The sequence below is a fragment of the Lissotriton vulgaris genome, chromosome 9, assembly GCF_964263255.1.
Source record: "Lissotriton vulgaris chromosome 9, aLisVul1.2, whole genome shotgun sequence".
Lineage (NCBI taxonomy): Eukaryota > Metazoa > Chordata > Amphibia > Caudata > Salamandridae > Lissotriton > Lissotriton vulgaris.
This window is the reverse complement of record NC_141697.1, coordinates 7071641-7088706: the sequence shown is the minus strand read 5'-3', so window position 1 is coordinate 7088706 and position 17066 is coordinate 7071641. Positions and strand designations below refer to the sequence as shown.

The 17066-nt window shown below is 48.3% G+C and overlaps 1 protein-coding gene across 1 annotated transcript in view; it reads right to left on the bottom strand.

Moving 5' to 3' along the window:
- EMC7 (ER membrane protein complex subunit 7) overlaps window positions 1-17066 on the bottom strand; it is an 82772-nt gene that overhangs the window by 27212 nt on the left and 38494 nt on the right. Inside the window, exon 4 of the mRNA XM_086936910.1 lies at window positions 5353-5433. Coding sequence (XP_086793036.1) covers window positions 5353-5433 — 81 coding nt within the window. The remainder of the gene's footprint in view (window positions 1-5352; window positions 5434-17066) is intronic.

The following is a 17066-nucleotide window of genomic DNA, read 5'->3' as shown; positions in this document are numbered from 1 at the left end:
AGCATTCGGCAGCATTTGTAGTTTCTCTGGGATGTTTAGGAATAAGGGCATTTCCATAGTCAAGTTTGATAAGGCCAGCGCAGTTACAACTGCCTTCCGAAGATCAGGTGGAATAAAAGGGCAGATCCTTTTAATCAACTTCAAGATGAAAAAGACTGATGACACTAAGGCATTGATCTGATCTTTAAAGGTCAGTCTGTTACCAGTGATAATTCCTAGATCTCGTACCTTGCTTACAGGTGATGGAAGAGTACCCATATCTTTGGCCACCAAATGGGTGACCAAAAAACGGTGTCATTTCCTAGAAGTAGATCCTCCGTCTTACCAGAATTTAACTTTAGCCGCATCCAGTTATTGATCGGAGTCATACAGATATCACAGCGTTCAGCTGTCTCCTGAAAGGTGCTAGACCCTGAGAAAAAATTCTGGGTGTCATCAGCGTAGGATACGACTGAAAACCCGAAGGATCCGATGAGCTGTGCTAGTGTAGCTACGTATAGGATGACCAGGGTAGGGCTCAATGAGGAGCCCTGCGGAACCCCACAAGGTAGCTTAAAGCTGACCGAGGTGAATTCACCAAATGCCACATGTTGTTCCCTATCAGACAGGAAAGACTTTAGAACTTTAAGGGGGTGCCTTTAATTCTAAACTCAGAGTCGGTTAGTTAGTATATGATGGTCAACCGTATCGAAGGACGCCGAGAGGTCCAATAGGATCAAGGCGGTCTTCCCTCAGTCGAGGATTGATCTCAAATCTTCAGTTGCTGCAATAAAGGCAGTCTTCGTGTTATGGGCCAATCACAGCTAGGTTCCTGCCCCCCTCCCACAGGAGAGGAGCCGGATAGGGGGTGTACTCACCCCAGGACAAGAACCCATTGGTCCCTGCCCTTATCCTACCTGTAACGCCCCTAAATTTAGTATTTAGGCGCACCCTGAACCTTCCTTCCTCAGATCCCGATTCAAACACAAGGAAGAAGATCAAGAAGAAGACCTGCCGTGCAGCTGCTAACACCAACTGACTTGGCCCCAGCCCTACAGGCCTGTTGATCCTTGAACCTGCTCCTGGTAAATCACAGTGTCTCCTGCGGACAGCAACCTTGAAAACCCCGGAGGACCTGCCTGCCTTGAACCTCTTAAAGACTGGAACTCCCATGAGGAGTGGTTCTGCTCAAACAGCAATACCTCTGGTGCCAGCCAGGAACCGCAAATCCAGCCCACTCTGCACCCGCCAAGCCCAACCTGTGCCTGAGTGGACAAAGACACTGAGGACGTCCCCCTGGTGATTCGGACCTGGAATCCAATGTCCAAGGACCCTCCTCGGCGCCCCCCAATCCCCTTTGCCGAACTCCTGGGTATCTACCTATCCTCCGAGATACCAACTTAACCCTCAAAGTGTTGGTTGCTCCTGAAGAGTCTCCGTCCCCGAGCCTACAGCCTTTGTTCGCCATTCAAGATCTCCATTGCATAACATTGAGCGCCCGACCACTCAAAAGCACCCTGCACCCAGCCGCTCGAGTGGCCCTGGCAGTGCAACCTTTGTACTAATCCACTTCCCCATTTGCCCTGAACAAGTGACCAGGAGCCCAACTCTCACAGCCGCGTGGTCTGCTAGCCAGCAGCCACCAACCGCAGGCCCCCTGCCTCTCATAGGATAACCTTGGGCCTAACTACCTCTGTACCCGGCTGCCCCTGTGCCGCTGAGGGTGTACCAACTGTACCTACCTGACCCTGGGAGACCCGAGCCTATGCCTGGAACCTTAACTCTGCCAGTCGAGAACTTACCCAATGGAAAAGGGAGTGATCAGCTTTGGGGTAACATTGACTGGTTTCACTTGGAAATTCTATTAAGTGTGGAGTTTTGGAACTTTAAAATATTCACCTAAAATCAGCTGAACAACAAATTCCGATTTACTAACCTGTTATTAGAAGAGAACCCAGTGCTGCATCTTTTAGCCCAGCAAGGACCTTGAAAAGTAATTCTAAGCAGACTTACCAGTAACTTGTTTTTCCTTCGATAGGAAGCCATTTTGTGGTTTTCACCAGAAAAGTTTTCAAGTGTCGATTTTCACAAACTACAAATATTCCTTTACAATCGCCTGTATGACTTAAACGCATTCTTAAACTGTTTACAGGAGATGCACCAGTGCTGGATCAAGGATCCACCACTGAGTAAGAAAAAGTAACGATAACATGACTTACCTGCTAAGTGAATTTCCTCCCATAGGATAAAATTGGTGATTCTATGTGAAAATGTTTCGAAGTGTCAACTTTTAAAACACAATAATATTCCTTAAAAATCAACATGGTCACTAAAACGCTTTTACTCAACTGCTTACAGGAGATGTTCCAGGACTGAATCTAGGATCCAGTCCTGTGGTTAGAAAAGTATTCCATAAAGTAACTAATTGCATTTAAGATGGAAATTCCCAATGAGCTCAATGTTGCATTGTGTTATTGTGTTGCCGATTGCAACAACTGTAACTAATGTACTTAAAAAGTCTATTGCCTATTTACAAATTATTTAAACTAAAGTAATTAATTCTAAGTATATTTTGATACCTTGTTGGTTCTAAAATAAAACTATATATTTTTATACAAAAACAATTGGTCTGAAGTTCATTTTTTGAGTGTGTGAATTCATTTGCTGACTGAGTGTGTACAACAAATGCTTTAAACGGTCCTCTGATACTGCCTTACTGCTCGACCAAGCTACTACTTTAGAGAGTAAGGTTCTATCTAACTTTAGCCACTGCTAAACCTCTGGGGACTGCGGACTCTGTACACACTGTACCTTACTTTGGTCCAGTATATACAGAGCCACTTTCTTACACTTATTTTATGTTGTTTTTAGGTCTCGCCTACGCAGCGAGCATATGCTGCATAGGAGACCTTTAACCGTTGTGCAGCTCTTTTTCAAAGCACATACTCATGCTTGTGGCGGCATACAGCTTGCGGGAATGCGCAGCGGTGCGCCACAAGCACCAGTAAGGGCTTTGCAAAAGAGCAGACTGCTCTCCCCAGCGTGCACGCACCACTAGGGGGTGCACCCCTTCGCCTCTCTCTCCCACTGCAGCCTGCACGCCTTTTTTTTTATATTTCAGCACGAGGCGCGCGCGCTTGTCTCTCTGAGATTACGTTTCACCCCTCACTCTTGTCCTTTCACTTTCCCTCTCTACTTCCTTCGTCTCTGCGTATGTCTTCTTCCTGTCTCTTTCGCTCCGTCTTTCCTCTAATCTGTCGTTCTATCCGCCTCCGTCTCTCTCACTTCCTTTTCTCTGCCTACTTTCTAATCTCTCTTTTTCTTTCTCTCTCTCTCTAGCTCTCTTTGCTCGCACTTCCTCTTTTCCTCTCACGCATGCTCTCCTGAAGTCAGTCGCATAAGGTGCTCCTGGTACTGCTCGGTCACCTAGTGGTTTGTAGGTGACCTATGTCATTTCGAAAGAACACAGCTTATGGGCTTAGAAGCTCCTGTTTTTTCTCGACTGCTGCTGCGGATTGAAGAGGTCTCTTCTGTGGCCTCGGCGGATGGTGGCGGCTCGTAGATGCTTAGATATTATTTTTGGTCAATGTGCTTAAGGGAGAGCCTATTCCAACCCTTTCACCCTTATGAAGACCACATGCAAATCTATCATAAAATGGTTTCTTTAGGCAAAGCACGGCCTTGAATGTTAATGCAACCATTAGTGAGAAATTTAGAGTCATGCTACTTCTTCATGCTTCCAATTCTACAAGAAGAGGACGCTGTAGGGAATAGTAAAACAGCGGCTAAGTGCCTAACTTTGGATGAATAGAAGTGCGGACCCCCTGTTAGAATCCTTGGCTTGCTTCCATTCTGCAATCCTGACCTTTGCCACTTGTCATTGGTGTCACTGCACCCCGGGTGCTGAGTGGGCACACCCCACTCTCTCATCTGGTCTTTATGCCCATACTGCTAATAACGGGTAAGCTCATTGCATGAACCCAAAGCTTGCACTAACGTCTCCCCTCCATAATAAGACAGATGCTTGATTTACTAAAAAGAGTCCTATGGGATTCAAAAGAATGATATTTGTACTTGATCTGGTCAATGGAGACTCATTCCATTTACACTCTTATCCACGTTATTGAGGTCATCTCATGACCTAGAATCATCTTCTTAACTGAAACTATTCTTCAACCAAAAGGATCCAAGATGCCCACGGAAAGAAAAAAATAGCCTGTTCAAATCATATAATCAAGATTAATACTCCTATCACCGTGTTCCCTATGCCTCCAATGCCCAACACCCAGCCCTAAATAAAAAGTACCAGTCATCCTTCTTGCCCCAGTCCTTATGCCACAGAGGCCCCCTCCCTTTAAAAAGGCACTTAGTTGTTTTATTATAGAAAGTAAATAGTAACCTTCAAGTCACTGAAGGAGAGCGCATCAGCAAAAGAGAGAGTTGTGGTTTGAAAATACAGCTCTGTCTTTTACTGTCAGCATGTCTTGTGCTTACTTCTTACCCTTGTGGCTGTGCCTTTGATACTGCATGGAAACAATGCCAACGTCTCGCTATCATTTGCATGGGGCTAGTCTCCCATGCAAATGAAACAAGCATTGGCATAGCAATAGGTCTCGCCTTGGGAACCTTATAAGTATTTAGTTATGCAGCACAATATCCTTGGTGCAACAACATCAACTGTTGCATGGCTAAAAACGTATAAGATCTCAAAGGCGAGACCTATTGGCTATGCCAATGCTTGTTTAGTAATGCAAACATAAGTAATAGACCAGCTGTTTTAAAATACTTTTTCTATTTTTTTTGTAAGTGTAATGGTTTTAATTAACTACGCACTTTAGTGATAAACTTGAATGTGAGCACGATGAGTGCAGGCCGGGTGCTTCTGGGACGCAGGGTACTGATAGGAGAATGTCAACTTCATGATCGCAGAGTTAAACTAAAGACAATTTAGTAAAACGGACAAACTATTGACCAAAGAGATTTTTAAATGGCCTCAAAGAAGAAGGGACCTGCCGCAAGTTGAACAAACAAAAGAAACTAACACTTTGCTTAGACTTGATTTCAAGCGGACAATCTGTGTAATGGTTTCACAGGCATGAAGTAATGAGGTCTCAGATTAATACTTACAATCAGTTATTTAAACCTGTTCACTGAGCAAAACAGGAGTGAATCTGTTACTACCGAAGGATAGCTGAGACCTCAGTGAAAGCCTGGACTCACTCAAAAACAGCAAATAAAGATGTTGTGCAGTTGTGCCTTTGAAAAGGTCTGTAGCTAGGAAGAATCGTGCGTTCATAGCAGACCCTTTGGTGTAGAAGGACCAGCTACAACACTGTTTACTAAGACACTCAGTAGATCAGTCAAAGCACTCACCCGTCTCATCTCAGGATCACTGGTGTTCACCACTTTAGGCAGCAGTACGAAGATGAGCAGTGGAAGCACCATCATCATCACCTGTCGGGAGAGAAGAGGAGTTATTTCAGCCATCGCACAGGGGCCACGTTTCTCATTCTACGGAGATCATACAACATCCAGAATAAAAAGGACTACAGCTCCAATGAGGAGAGACGGGGAGAAGCTTCTGGAGGCTGCACAGGCAGCGAAGAGCACGCTGGAAACAGCAGCACGCGCAGGGCAGACAGAACAAAGCATTCGGCTGCGAGCTGGCATACAACACCATCATGTGATACGGACAGGACAAGCAGCAAAGGGCAGCAAAGAGCACGCTGGAAACAGCAGCACGCGCAGGGCAGACAGAACAAAGCATTCGGCTGAGAGCTGGAATACAACACCATCATGTGATATGGACAGGACAGGCCGCAAAGAGCATGCTGGAAACAGCAGCATGCGCAGGGCAGACAAAGCATTCGGCTGCGAGCCAGGATGTAAAAGCACCGCGTGATACGGACAAAAAAGGCAGAAAAGAGCACGCTAGAAAGAGCAGCATGCGCAGGTCAGACAAAGCATTCGTCTGCGAACCGGGATACACCACCAAGTGATACGGACAAAAAAGGCAGCAAAGAGCACGCTGGAAACAGCAGCATGCGCAGGGCAGACAAAGCATTCGGCTGCGAGCCAGGATGCAACAGCCCCGCGTGATACGGACAGGACAGGCCAGGCCAGGCAGCAAAGAGCACGCTGGAAATAGCAGCACGCCCAGGGCAGACAAAGCATTCGGCTGCGAGCCAGGATGTAACAGCACCGCATGATACGGACAGGACAGGCAGCAAAGGGCAGCAAAGAGCATGCTGGAAACAGCAGCATGCGCGGGACAGACAAAGCATTCGGCTGCAAACCGGGATACAACACCACCAAGTGATACGGACATAAAAGGCAGCAAAGAGCACGCTGGAAACAGCAGCATGCGCAGGGCAGACAAAGCATTCGGCTGCGAGCCAGGATGCAACAGCCCCGCGTGATACGGACAGGACAGGCCAGGCAGCAAAGAGCACGCTGGAAACAGCAGCACGCCCAGGGCAGACAAAGCATTCGGCTGCGAGCCAGGATGTAACAGCACCGCATGATATGGACAGGACAGGCAGCAAAGGGCAGCAAAGAGCATGCTGGAAACAGCAGCATGCGCGGGACAGACAAAGCATTCGGCTGCAAACCGGGATACAACACCACCAAGTGATACGGACATAAAAGGCAGCAAAGAGCACGCTAGAAACAGCAGCATGCGCGGGGCAGACAAAGCATTCGGCTATGAGCCAGGATGTAACAGCACTGCGTGATACGGACAGGTCAGGCAGCAAAGAGCACGCTGGAAACAGCAGCACGCGCAGGGCAGAAAGCATTCGGCTGCAAGCTGGGATACAGGCAGAACAAAGGGTTCAGTTGGGAGTCTGGAATACAACACAGCCATGTGATATGTGCAGGACAGGAAAAAAAAAGGATTTGGATACAACACATTCATGTCATAAGGGCAGGACGAGCAGAACAAAGGATTCAGCGGCGAATCTAGGATGAAACACAGCCATGTAATATGCGCACGACGGGCAAAACAAAGGATTCAAATACAACACAGCCATGTAATATGGGCAGGATCAGTAGAAGAATGGATTCAGCTGCGAGTCTGGGATTCAACACAACCATCAACATTCCGTTAAGGCAAAAGAAACTATTCAATTTCAATTTAACTTTATTCGGTCATATGACCATTAAAGTACATAGTAATAAATACATTAAAACATATAAAAAAAATATATATTCATATTAGAAAGGATTCATGTAACATGGGCAGGAGAGGCAGCACTACAGATCAAGCTGTGGGTCGATCCTATTATCAGTAGCCAGTCTCTGGTTGCGATATGGCTTGCAGTTGTGATTTAATTTAGCCATTCGGAATTCAAGACCAGGAGGCTTGAGGCCAACGCAAATTATTCCAAAGGTTATCTTCGCTTGTAGAGGCAGGCCATGTGAGGCTCAAATGGGTCCACATTATGGCACTCTTTCTTGTCCTGGACTACTCCTGGACTACTCTTGCTACTTGTGTTTCTACCAGTAGGGGCTGACAAACACTTCTTCCAAAGTCCTTTGTAGACATCTTAACAATAACTGAGGCATGGCAGTACCAATGAGAGGATGGGGTGCACTAAAATCCTAACACTGTTGTGACTTTCATACTCATACCAATACAGGGCGAGCGCTCCTGGTCACTTCACTCACTTGGAGTGACCAAGACTGTAGGATCAAAGGGACTCCGAGTTTTTTTTGCCGGAGTACTGGGTCCTAGTATGGGGCAGCTGTGAAGGGAGTTGCCATTGATTTAGTGAGAGGTTGCTTTCCCTCATCCATTCCAATTAATTGGTGAGACAGGTTGCAGAGCTTTACTCGGCGGATCATGGCCTGTGCATCAACTGTGCAGGTCAGACTTGGCATCTTTAACTCCTCAATAGCATCCGGAAGAGGCTTTAAGTATGCATTCTTGGAAGACCCTCCACAGGATTTTGTGGGTTGCCAGAGTGAGCTGATCCAGTCTTGCAGTGTACGATGTAGGAATAAATTAATCAATCCTAGCGTAAGGGCTGCAACACATGCAGTCCTTATGGCAATGGAGTCCGACGCAGTAAGAGCTGAACTAATTTAAGGCGCTTTGATCGACAGATGCCACTTTTGATACCCAATCGAAGATACTACGAGACAAGAGGTGCGACAAACGCCGTCCAGAGCAGCCCGACTCTTAGTCACTATACTTAGTAAGTCATACCAGAAATCAAGAAGTCAGTTTGGCTCCATAAACGGATTTACATGCATACAGACTGGCTAGGACAAACAGATGGTTTGGTTTTGTCCAAACCTCCCCGTTGTGTGGCCACAAAATTCTTCAAAATCTTAAAAGACAAATCATCTGGCAATTAAATAAAAATTAGAAAGATAAAGTGAGCATATTTCTTAAGAGCAGCCGTTCCTAAAGGAGAGGTTTAAGAGAGTGCTAACAGGAGAGGCAAAAGTCACAGTGAAGCCTTTCAGCGGCCAGGCCTGTGCAGGGCTGATCGGAAGATCTGTGGGTCAAGGGGGGCACAATCGCCTCAGAGGATTTGGAGTGCAAGTTCTGAAGGAGAAAAAGGTTTGATATTCTGAAAGTGATTGACGTTTATCAGCCACAACAATCTTTTGCTAATTTTCTCCAATCTAATCAATAAATAAGGTTTTGGAGTCATTACGGAGAAGTTGCGAAGACTGGCAGTAAGATTCAGAGCAGATGAGGGAATACTACAAGTTCTAAACAGAATCTTGGTTTTTTTCTGTACTTTTGCTACAGTCGTGTTGGACAGTCCTGGGAAGATTGGAATATTGGATTTGGATATCTAGAGCACTCTACATTTGATTGGTTCACTGCTCTGTGAGCACGCTCAATCATGTACACAGATCACTGTGAAGTGTCCCTTAGTATTCAACTCCGGAGGCCGGTCCCATCTTTTTATGTTCAGCGTTCTCTGAGCCAATTGCAGAGTCTCTGTACTTCTAAACTTACCATTAAAATGCAGTTTTGTGAATACTGAAAAAGCATAAACTTACACAAAGATGTAAGTTTACCTTTGTGACTCAGGCTCTGAATACGGTCCCCCTTGAGCCAGAGAGACTATTATAAGATCTGATGCCAGACACACACAGAAAACGCCCAAACCATTTGTCTGACCAATTATTTTAGCATTGCCATCAAATATCTGGAACAGTCAAGTTCACACCACATCCAACATTAGGCAAAGGAAAGACTATTCTACCTAAAAGGAGAAAAAAGGGAAATCTTAATCATGGGAAGAAAATTCACGCTTCTCTGCTAGTTGCATGTCCTCTTGGTCCAGGGCACACTGGCACCACTGCTCAGGAGGCTAAAACCCGGGGTACCCTTTCAACTTAAACCTCTCATTAATCAACACTTCTCTGCTAGTTAAATGTCCTCCTAGTCTAAGGCAGACTGGCAGCACCGCCCAGGAAGTTAAAACCCAGGGTACCCTCTTAATTTCAAGCCACTGATTAGACAACATTGCTTCTCTTCTTCTTCAATGTCCTTCTAGTACTGGGCACACTGGCACCACTGCTCAGAAAGTTAAAACCCTGGCACCATCTTCAACTCAAAACCCTCATCTGCCCACACCACTTCTTGTCTAGTGAAATACCCTTCTGGTCTACAGGTAAGATTTAGACTGACTGGTCATGTTGGTTAGTGATTAACGAGCTGCATGCGACACTCCCCTTCTGTGGCCTGGACTACCTTACCATTTATGGTGCACTGAAAACATCATAAGATTCTTACAATTGAGTCTCCACTGTACTCGCAGGACTGAGAGCTCCCTTAGCGCTGAAACAAAGAAGACCATTGAGAACTGCCAAGGATGTTGCTTGTGCCAACCTCTGGTATGCCTAGTCGGCGATGCTTGATGGAGCAAATATTAATAAACTTCAAGATACCAACGAGGTCAACAATAGAAAGGATGCTCCAAAGAAGCAACTAATCGAGTGCCCGCTTGAATACTGGATAAGTGCGACCCAAGAAGGCTTATTATATATAGTCCAGACAGACAGAAAAAGGGAGCACGGAGCGTCATTTGGAGCTGCACGCTGAGCTTTCCAATGCGGCGCACTCTTTCTTTTCCACACTAGGCTTGTGCTTTATTGCCAAGCGTGAAATCTTTCAGCACACTACTTGTTTGGAGGCGCGAGTGCTCGCAATCAGCATCATCGATGATATACTACATGAATACAAGAGGACACAGCATCGGATACGAGTGAAACCGGTTTGAAGCCCCGTGTCTTCCAATATTAAACGATGGTACTGTTTCTGTATGAATGTGGAACGCCAAGGGTTACCGCACTGATCATAACCCTCAAGCCTCGAGCCAGAACATGTTAGAAAGGTCACATACATTTACCAGCAAAATGTTAAAGGATGGATACCTTAAATAAGATGTATTTGAATGCTTTTATGACAACCATCCTTTCTTCACAGAGCCCCAAATGAAACATTTCTGATTCTCTTATCTGCACCAAATGACTGCGCTTATTCCTGGAAGTGAACCCAGAGTTACTTACTTCAACAGCCAATTTAGAGATTCAGATCAGAGAAAAGCCAGCGTGGCCCATTCTAGATAACTTCGAACATGTGTCCCAATGAACGCCAATTCATGTATCACCACAGTACGAAGGTCATATTCCGTTATCTCAACAGTATTGCAAATGAACCAACACCAATGATTCCTTTGTGGACTCCAAGTTACAATGGTTTTCCACTCTGACAGTTGAGCTACAAGTAACGAAGCCTGTGCACAGTGCTGTCCTTTCACGGCTATTATTTAACTCCCAGAACACTGGTTTAGGTTAAGTATCTTTCGTTATATGTTTAACATGAAAGAGCAACGAGTGCACCACCACATGAACAATATAACAAATTGCAAGGTCTGTGCCCAAAGTTGTTCTTCAAATCCTCTTTTTTTTTATTTAATCAGTTTGATTTGAACAGATCATGCAACATGTAGAGTAGACCAGCCAACGTGTTTCGTCCAATACCTTGGACTTCTTCAGGGCATACGAAAAGTGTTCATACCTATGGACCCATTGTATCTATAGCAAATGCAGATGATCAGCGTGCAATCATAAAACTGGAGACGGGTCAGGTGGATCACTCTAGATTGTATAAAATAATCGTAAGCCGTCATGTCCTAGTATCAGATGCTGGAATTCCACGGTGCATCAAAAACTAATATGCCGCCTGGTTACAAGCAATTAAGGTGGCCCAAAGCAGATAAAGCCATCAGCTCAGCACCAGGATACAGGCTGAAAACGAGGGCAAAGGGGAGTCTCCTCCTGGTATGTGATTGAAAAAAATATATAGAATATAAAGAATAGACAAACAAGCATTGGAAATGCAATAGGTCTCGCACCATTAGAGTTAGTGCTTTTAGAATTGTTTATGGGGTTTTTTTGTAAATGTTTAGCATTTTTGTTTCCTGTAGCCAATGCTAAAGTATTACAAATAAAAAAAGCCATAAACATTTCTAAAAGCTCTAACTGAAATGGTCTGAGACCTATTGCACTGTGTGAGGGTGAGGGGTTGAGGGTGGGTGAGGGTGAGGGAGGGTGAGGGAGGGTGAGGGAGGGTGAGGGAGGGTGAGGGAGGGTGAGGGAGGGTGAGGGAGGGTGAGGGAGGGTGAGGGGTTGAGTGAGTGAGAGTGAGAGTGAGAGTGAGAGTGAGGGTGAGGGTGAGGGTGAGGGTGAGGGTGAGGGTGAGGGTGAGGGTGAGGGTGAGGGTGAGGGTGAGGGTGAGGGTGAGGGTGAGGGTGAGGGTGAGGGTGAGGGTGAGGGTGAGGGGGGGGTGAGGGTGAGTGAGGGTGAGTGGTTGAGGTTGAGGGTGAGGTGTTGAGGGTGGGTGAGGGTGAGTGAGGGTGAGTGAGGTGTTGAGGGGGAGTGAGGGTGAGGGTGAGTTAGGGTGAGGGGTTGAGGGTGAGTGAGGGTGAGGGGGAGTAGTTGAGGCAGGGTGAGTGAGAGTGAGGGTGAGTGAGGGGTTGAGGGTGAAGGTTTGAGGGTGAGGGTGAGGGGTTGAGGGTGAGTGAGGGTGAGGGGTTGAGGGAGGGTGAGTAGGTGAGGGTGAGTGAGGGTGAGGGTGAGGGTGAGTGAGGGTGAGTGAGGGTGAGGAGTTGAGTGAGGGTGAGGGTGAGTGAGTGTGAGGGGTTGAGGGTGAGTGAGGGTGAGTGAGGGTGAGGCTGAGGTGTTGAGGGTGAGTGAGGGTGAGTGAGAGGTTGAGGGTGAAGGGTTGAGGGTGTGAGGGTGAGGGGTTGAGGGTGAGTGAGGGTGGAGGGTGAGGGGGTGAGGGTGGGGGGGTGAGGGTGGGGGGGTGAGGGTGGGGGGGTGAGGGTGAGGGGGTGAGGGGGTGAGGGTGAGGGTGTGGGGTGAGAGTGAGGGGGTGTGAGCGTTAGGGGGTGTGAGCGTTAGGGGGTGTGAGCGTTAGGGGGTGTGAGGGTGAGTGTGAGTGAGGGGGTGTGAGGCTTCGGGTGTGTGACGTTGCGTGAGTGTGAGTGTGTGTGAGGGTGAGTGAGGGTGTGAGAGGTGTTGTTATGCAGAGGGTGTGTGACGGTGTGTGAGGGTGAGGGTGTGTGAGGGTGAGTGTGAGTCATTGTGAGGTGTTGAGGGTGAGTGAGGGTGAGGGTGAGTGAGGGGTTGAGGGTGAGTGAGGGTGAGGGTGAGTTAGGGTGAGGCGTTGAGGGTGAGTGAGGGTGTGGTGTTGAGGGTGAGTGAGGATGAGTGAGAGTGAGGGTGAGGGTGAGTGAGGGGTTGAGGGTGAGTGAGGGGTTGAGGGTGAGTGAGGTGTTGAGGGTGAGTGAGGGTGAGTTAGGGTGAGGGGTTGAGGGTGAGTGAGGGTGAGGGGTTGAGGGTGAGTGAGGATGAGTGAGAGTGAGGGTGAGTGAGAGTGAGGGTGAGTGAGGGGTTGAGGGTGAGTGAGGGTGAGGGTGAGGGGTTGAGGGTGAGTGAGGGTGAGTGAGGGTGAGTGAGGGTGAGTGAGGGTGAGTGAGGGTGAGTGAGGGTGAGTGAGGGTGAGTGAGGGTGAGTGAGGGTGGGTGAGGGTGAGTGAGGGTGGTGAGGGTGAGGGTGGTGAGGGTGAGGGTGAGTAAAGGATTAATTTGATTGCAAAAGGTATGGACCATTAAAGAATTAAGATCTAAGGTGGAACAAATAATACTGAAATAAAAAAATAAAAAAATACCCTGTGCAAGCGTGCTACCAGTAGCAAATTATCAGTTGTTGTAGCCCTTTAGAATTAATGGAAACAGAAATGACATTAGAGTTAACATGACAAGAGCACAAGTAGAGATATTGAACTACGATTTACAATGCGAGAGTTGGAAAGTTCTTGCATAGTGCATCCAATTAATGAGGGCACATTCTGGGGGAGTGCGAGCGAAAGTTGTTGTTACATACTCTCCCTGCTTTAGTGACTCCGTTGGACAATAAAAGTAAATGCATTTCTGCGTGGTATCTCTGAAATCGATGTAGCGCAGACGTACTCTCCTTTCACGTTAAAGTTTGATTAGAGGCACGACAACATGGGGTAAATAAAAAACAACAGGCTTTTACCATCTCTCACATTTTAAATGACCAAATGTTGTATAAAACGGCAAATGCTAGTAGTCAGCGATAACACGCCACCTCCAAAGCCACCACCACTGGGGGACCAGTTGACCCAGGGGAGGCGGGGCAATAACTGATAGAAAGGGGTCATCCAAGTTCTGGCAGCCACGATCCAGCTGTGAGGGCGGGGAGGTAGTTTCAGGAGTACCAACTTCTGCCGAAGATCCCAACAGACACAGAGGGGGAGGAGAGCGGGCTGAGAAAGCAGATCTGGCCGGGTGAGTTGGAAAAGCCATGCTGGATCTCCACCCCCTCCATACACAGCAGAGGTCTACTTGCCAGTGGAAAGGCAGGGCACAAACAGGCAGCCGCAATGAGAGTGGTCACCTTTGTCCTGTAACCCTGGGGGCTCACACTGCCGCATAAATTTTGCTATTTCCCGATTCCCATCAAAAGGAGGGAAGGGTGGATAAAAGGAGAGATGGCCAAATTAATTGAGAACTGAGGTATGAAAGTCACAATGTTTCCCGAATTCGGCCGGAAGAAGCACTCAAAAGAGTGCCTGGCTCGCTGACCTCATTCTGAACATGATTCAAATAGGGGGTTTTGTAATTTAAGCTGAAGATTTGGACACATTTATGAGAAACAGCTCACTATTGGCTGAAACCTATGTTTAGAATCTGTAGGAGCGCAAATAGCAAATGTCCCGTATTTTTGAAACATGTTGCTTTTGACTCTGTTATAATGACCAGCGACATGAATGGGGTGCTTGTGGGAAAAGCAATTACCTGGGCGGAGCCCGCCGCCCCATGAGGGCTCCTCACAGTTGCAAACACTGCAGCCGGGCGGGCGGGAGCCCGTGGTGACGGGGCACGTGTGCGACCCTGTACTGCCGTGTGACAGCGCGTGCATGTGGAGGCGAGAAGACGTGAGGGGTGGCCAGGCTGCTGTGCTGATAGTTTCCATGAGGGCACACTAGTACAGGTGTAGGAAGGAAGCAGCTGTGCCTGGTCGCACAGCCACACTCCAGTGTCCACCCCCGCCAAACTCTGGAGCCCCCAAGCGGGCGACGTCAGAAGACTTTGTAGGGCGACCCGACCCCGGTGAGGTCAAAGACGGTGGAGGCATGTATGTTATCGAAGGAGAAGGGTGCAGGGATGATCATAATCCCCACTTTTAAAAAAAAAAATCTGATTGAGAGTTGTTATATAGCGCTTGCACCGCCCGCAAGCATCACAGCGCTATACAAAAACGATACAACATAGCAGGGGAATTAAACGATATTAGGTAATACACGTGAGCAGCCATCACAAGCACGGCACCACCACGACCTACCCCAACACACACACACACACACACACACACACACGCACACACACACGCACACGCACACACGCACACACGCCCCTCGCACATTATTACACTATGCAGTTCGCGCGGGGGCAAGTCTCCTCCAACTCCAGCTGTTTTTATTGGGGGTGGATTCCGACCTCTAGCACTGGTTGTTATGGGGGCCGGGGAGACGGTCCGTTCATGCTCCAAGCCCCATGTCAACGCGTGCCTATGTTCCTACCGCTACATCAGGGAGGACAGAACACCACATCTGCGCATTCCACGGAAAAAACCGTACAGCGGAACAAGCACAGAATGCAAGCTCCGCTTTACTGTCCAACCCTCGTTCCTGGCGGGACAGGCACAGGGACGGGGAACTACCAGGAAAGAATTGCACGCATTTCAGCAACGTTATCTGAGAGACGCTGCTCCAGCTGTTGAACCCCATCCCACATCACTTCTTTCAAACAAGCCTTTAAGTTTCGGGTCGCAGCGGGCTTACCTCTCGTCGCTCCCATGCATTGCCCGGTACTGTATAGACGAGGGGGCGGAGGGGGGAGCGGCGATTCCATTGGTCATCGCTGCGTCACTAAGGAAACCACAGCAGGGGGAAAAAGTGAGACCAGCCCAAAAAAAACTTAACTCCTGCAATTCCGCGTCTAGCGTGGGAGGCAGGAAAACTTGGTGAAAGTTAGGAATCCCAAAAATGGCGGCACCCCGCAGATTGCTCTCCAGATTGCTCTCCTGAAGCTGGCTGCCTGATGGAGTGGAGAGCGGGCGGGCAGAGAGAGTGAGGGGGCGGAGCGGGGTGTGGGAGGAGTGCGGCTGGCTGCCTGATAGAGTGGAGAGCGGGCGGGCAGAGAGAGTGAGGGGGCGGAGCGGGGGTGTGGGAGGAGTGCGGCTGGCTGCCTGATAGAGTGGAGAGCGGGCGGGCAGAGAGAGTGAGGGGGCAGAGCGGGGGTGTGGGAGGAGTGCGGGAACAGACGGGAGGGGAGGAGAGTAGGAGGAGGAGTAGGGGAGGCACGGCCTAGCGGCCGTGCAATCAAGAAGTGAGGGGGATGGAGAGTAGGCAAGGCAGGCGGCTGGGGCCATGTGCACGCGCTTTTAAGCTCAATGCGCATGCGCATTGAGCTTAAAAGTCACGGGCACTGCAAGGAATCGCCACGATTCCTTGCAAGTTGGGTAAAGAGCGGATAAGTCCCAATACTCTCGCTTGCTCGATGCGCATGCGCATCGACAGGCGAGACCTAAAAAACAAAGCATGGCATTCACTATATAGGAAGACCTTTTATTCTTAGCCACAGAGAAAATGGGTGTTTCGTAGTTGAATGGGATTCTCCTGCGCCTTCCCCAGGGCTAAAATATACACAGCTGACGGTCCCGTATGGAATTATTACATTTCATAATACAGCTACTATACCCTCGCTCTAGTGACATTTATGAAAGTTTATTGTATAATGGGATTAGTCATGATTCGTGACTGTTCAGTGGGGACATCAGCGTTTCGAATACTGAATATTTCAAGGGGGTAATTTCACCGCTTCATCCTCATATCATCACAGTGTGGAGATGTCTCAGAATGTGCGCACGCTCCGCTATGTAGAGTTCTTGGTTCGAATTCTAAATATATCACTTGAAGATGCTCTGTGCTGGAGAGGTCACTGAAACTACGCTTAAAAGAACCCCCGGAGGCTCTCCTTTTCACGGCGACGACCTCCCTGAGCAGGGAGCAGGGACCGACCCCTTCAACCCGGCAATATTATGAGTGAAGATTGGGTTTTCATCTACTTTCCTGCGAGTATCCTCCTTTCTTCGACCTGGGCATTTTAGGACTTTGACAAGAAAAAAAAAAAGAAGAATTCCGCTGGTTTGGGGGCAGCGCCATTTTATTTCTGTATTATTCATGGTTTTCATCAAATGACGCTGCGCGGCATTGAGCGCTCATTTCTACCCGCGTGGTTTACATTTGTCTGGTTGCCAAGGTCACTGCTTTCTCGAAATCCTGCCCGCGTTGATTTGCCGTGAAGCCAGGGCTTCCAGGCGCTCCTGCTCCCTCCACGGCCGCGTCGTCAAAGCTTGTGATGGAGGGGGACAGGCGCCCCCCTTCAGCCAGGACGGGCCCTGGGGGCCAGGGGCCCCCTTCAGTCAGGACGGGCCCTGGGTTCACCAGCTGTCCCCGCAAACTTCAA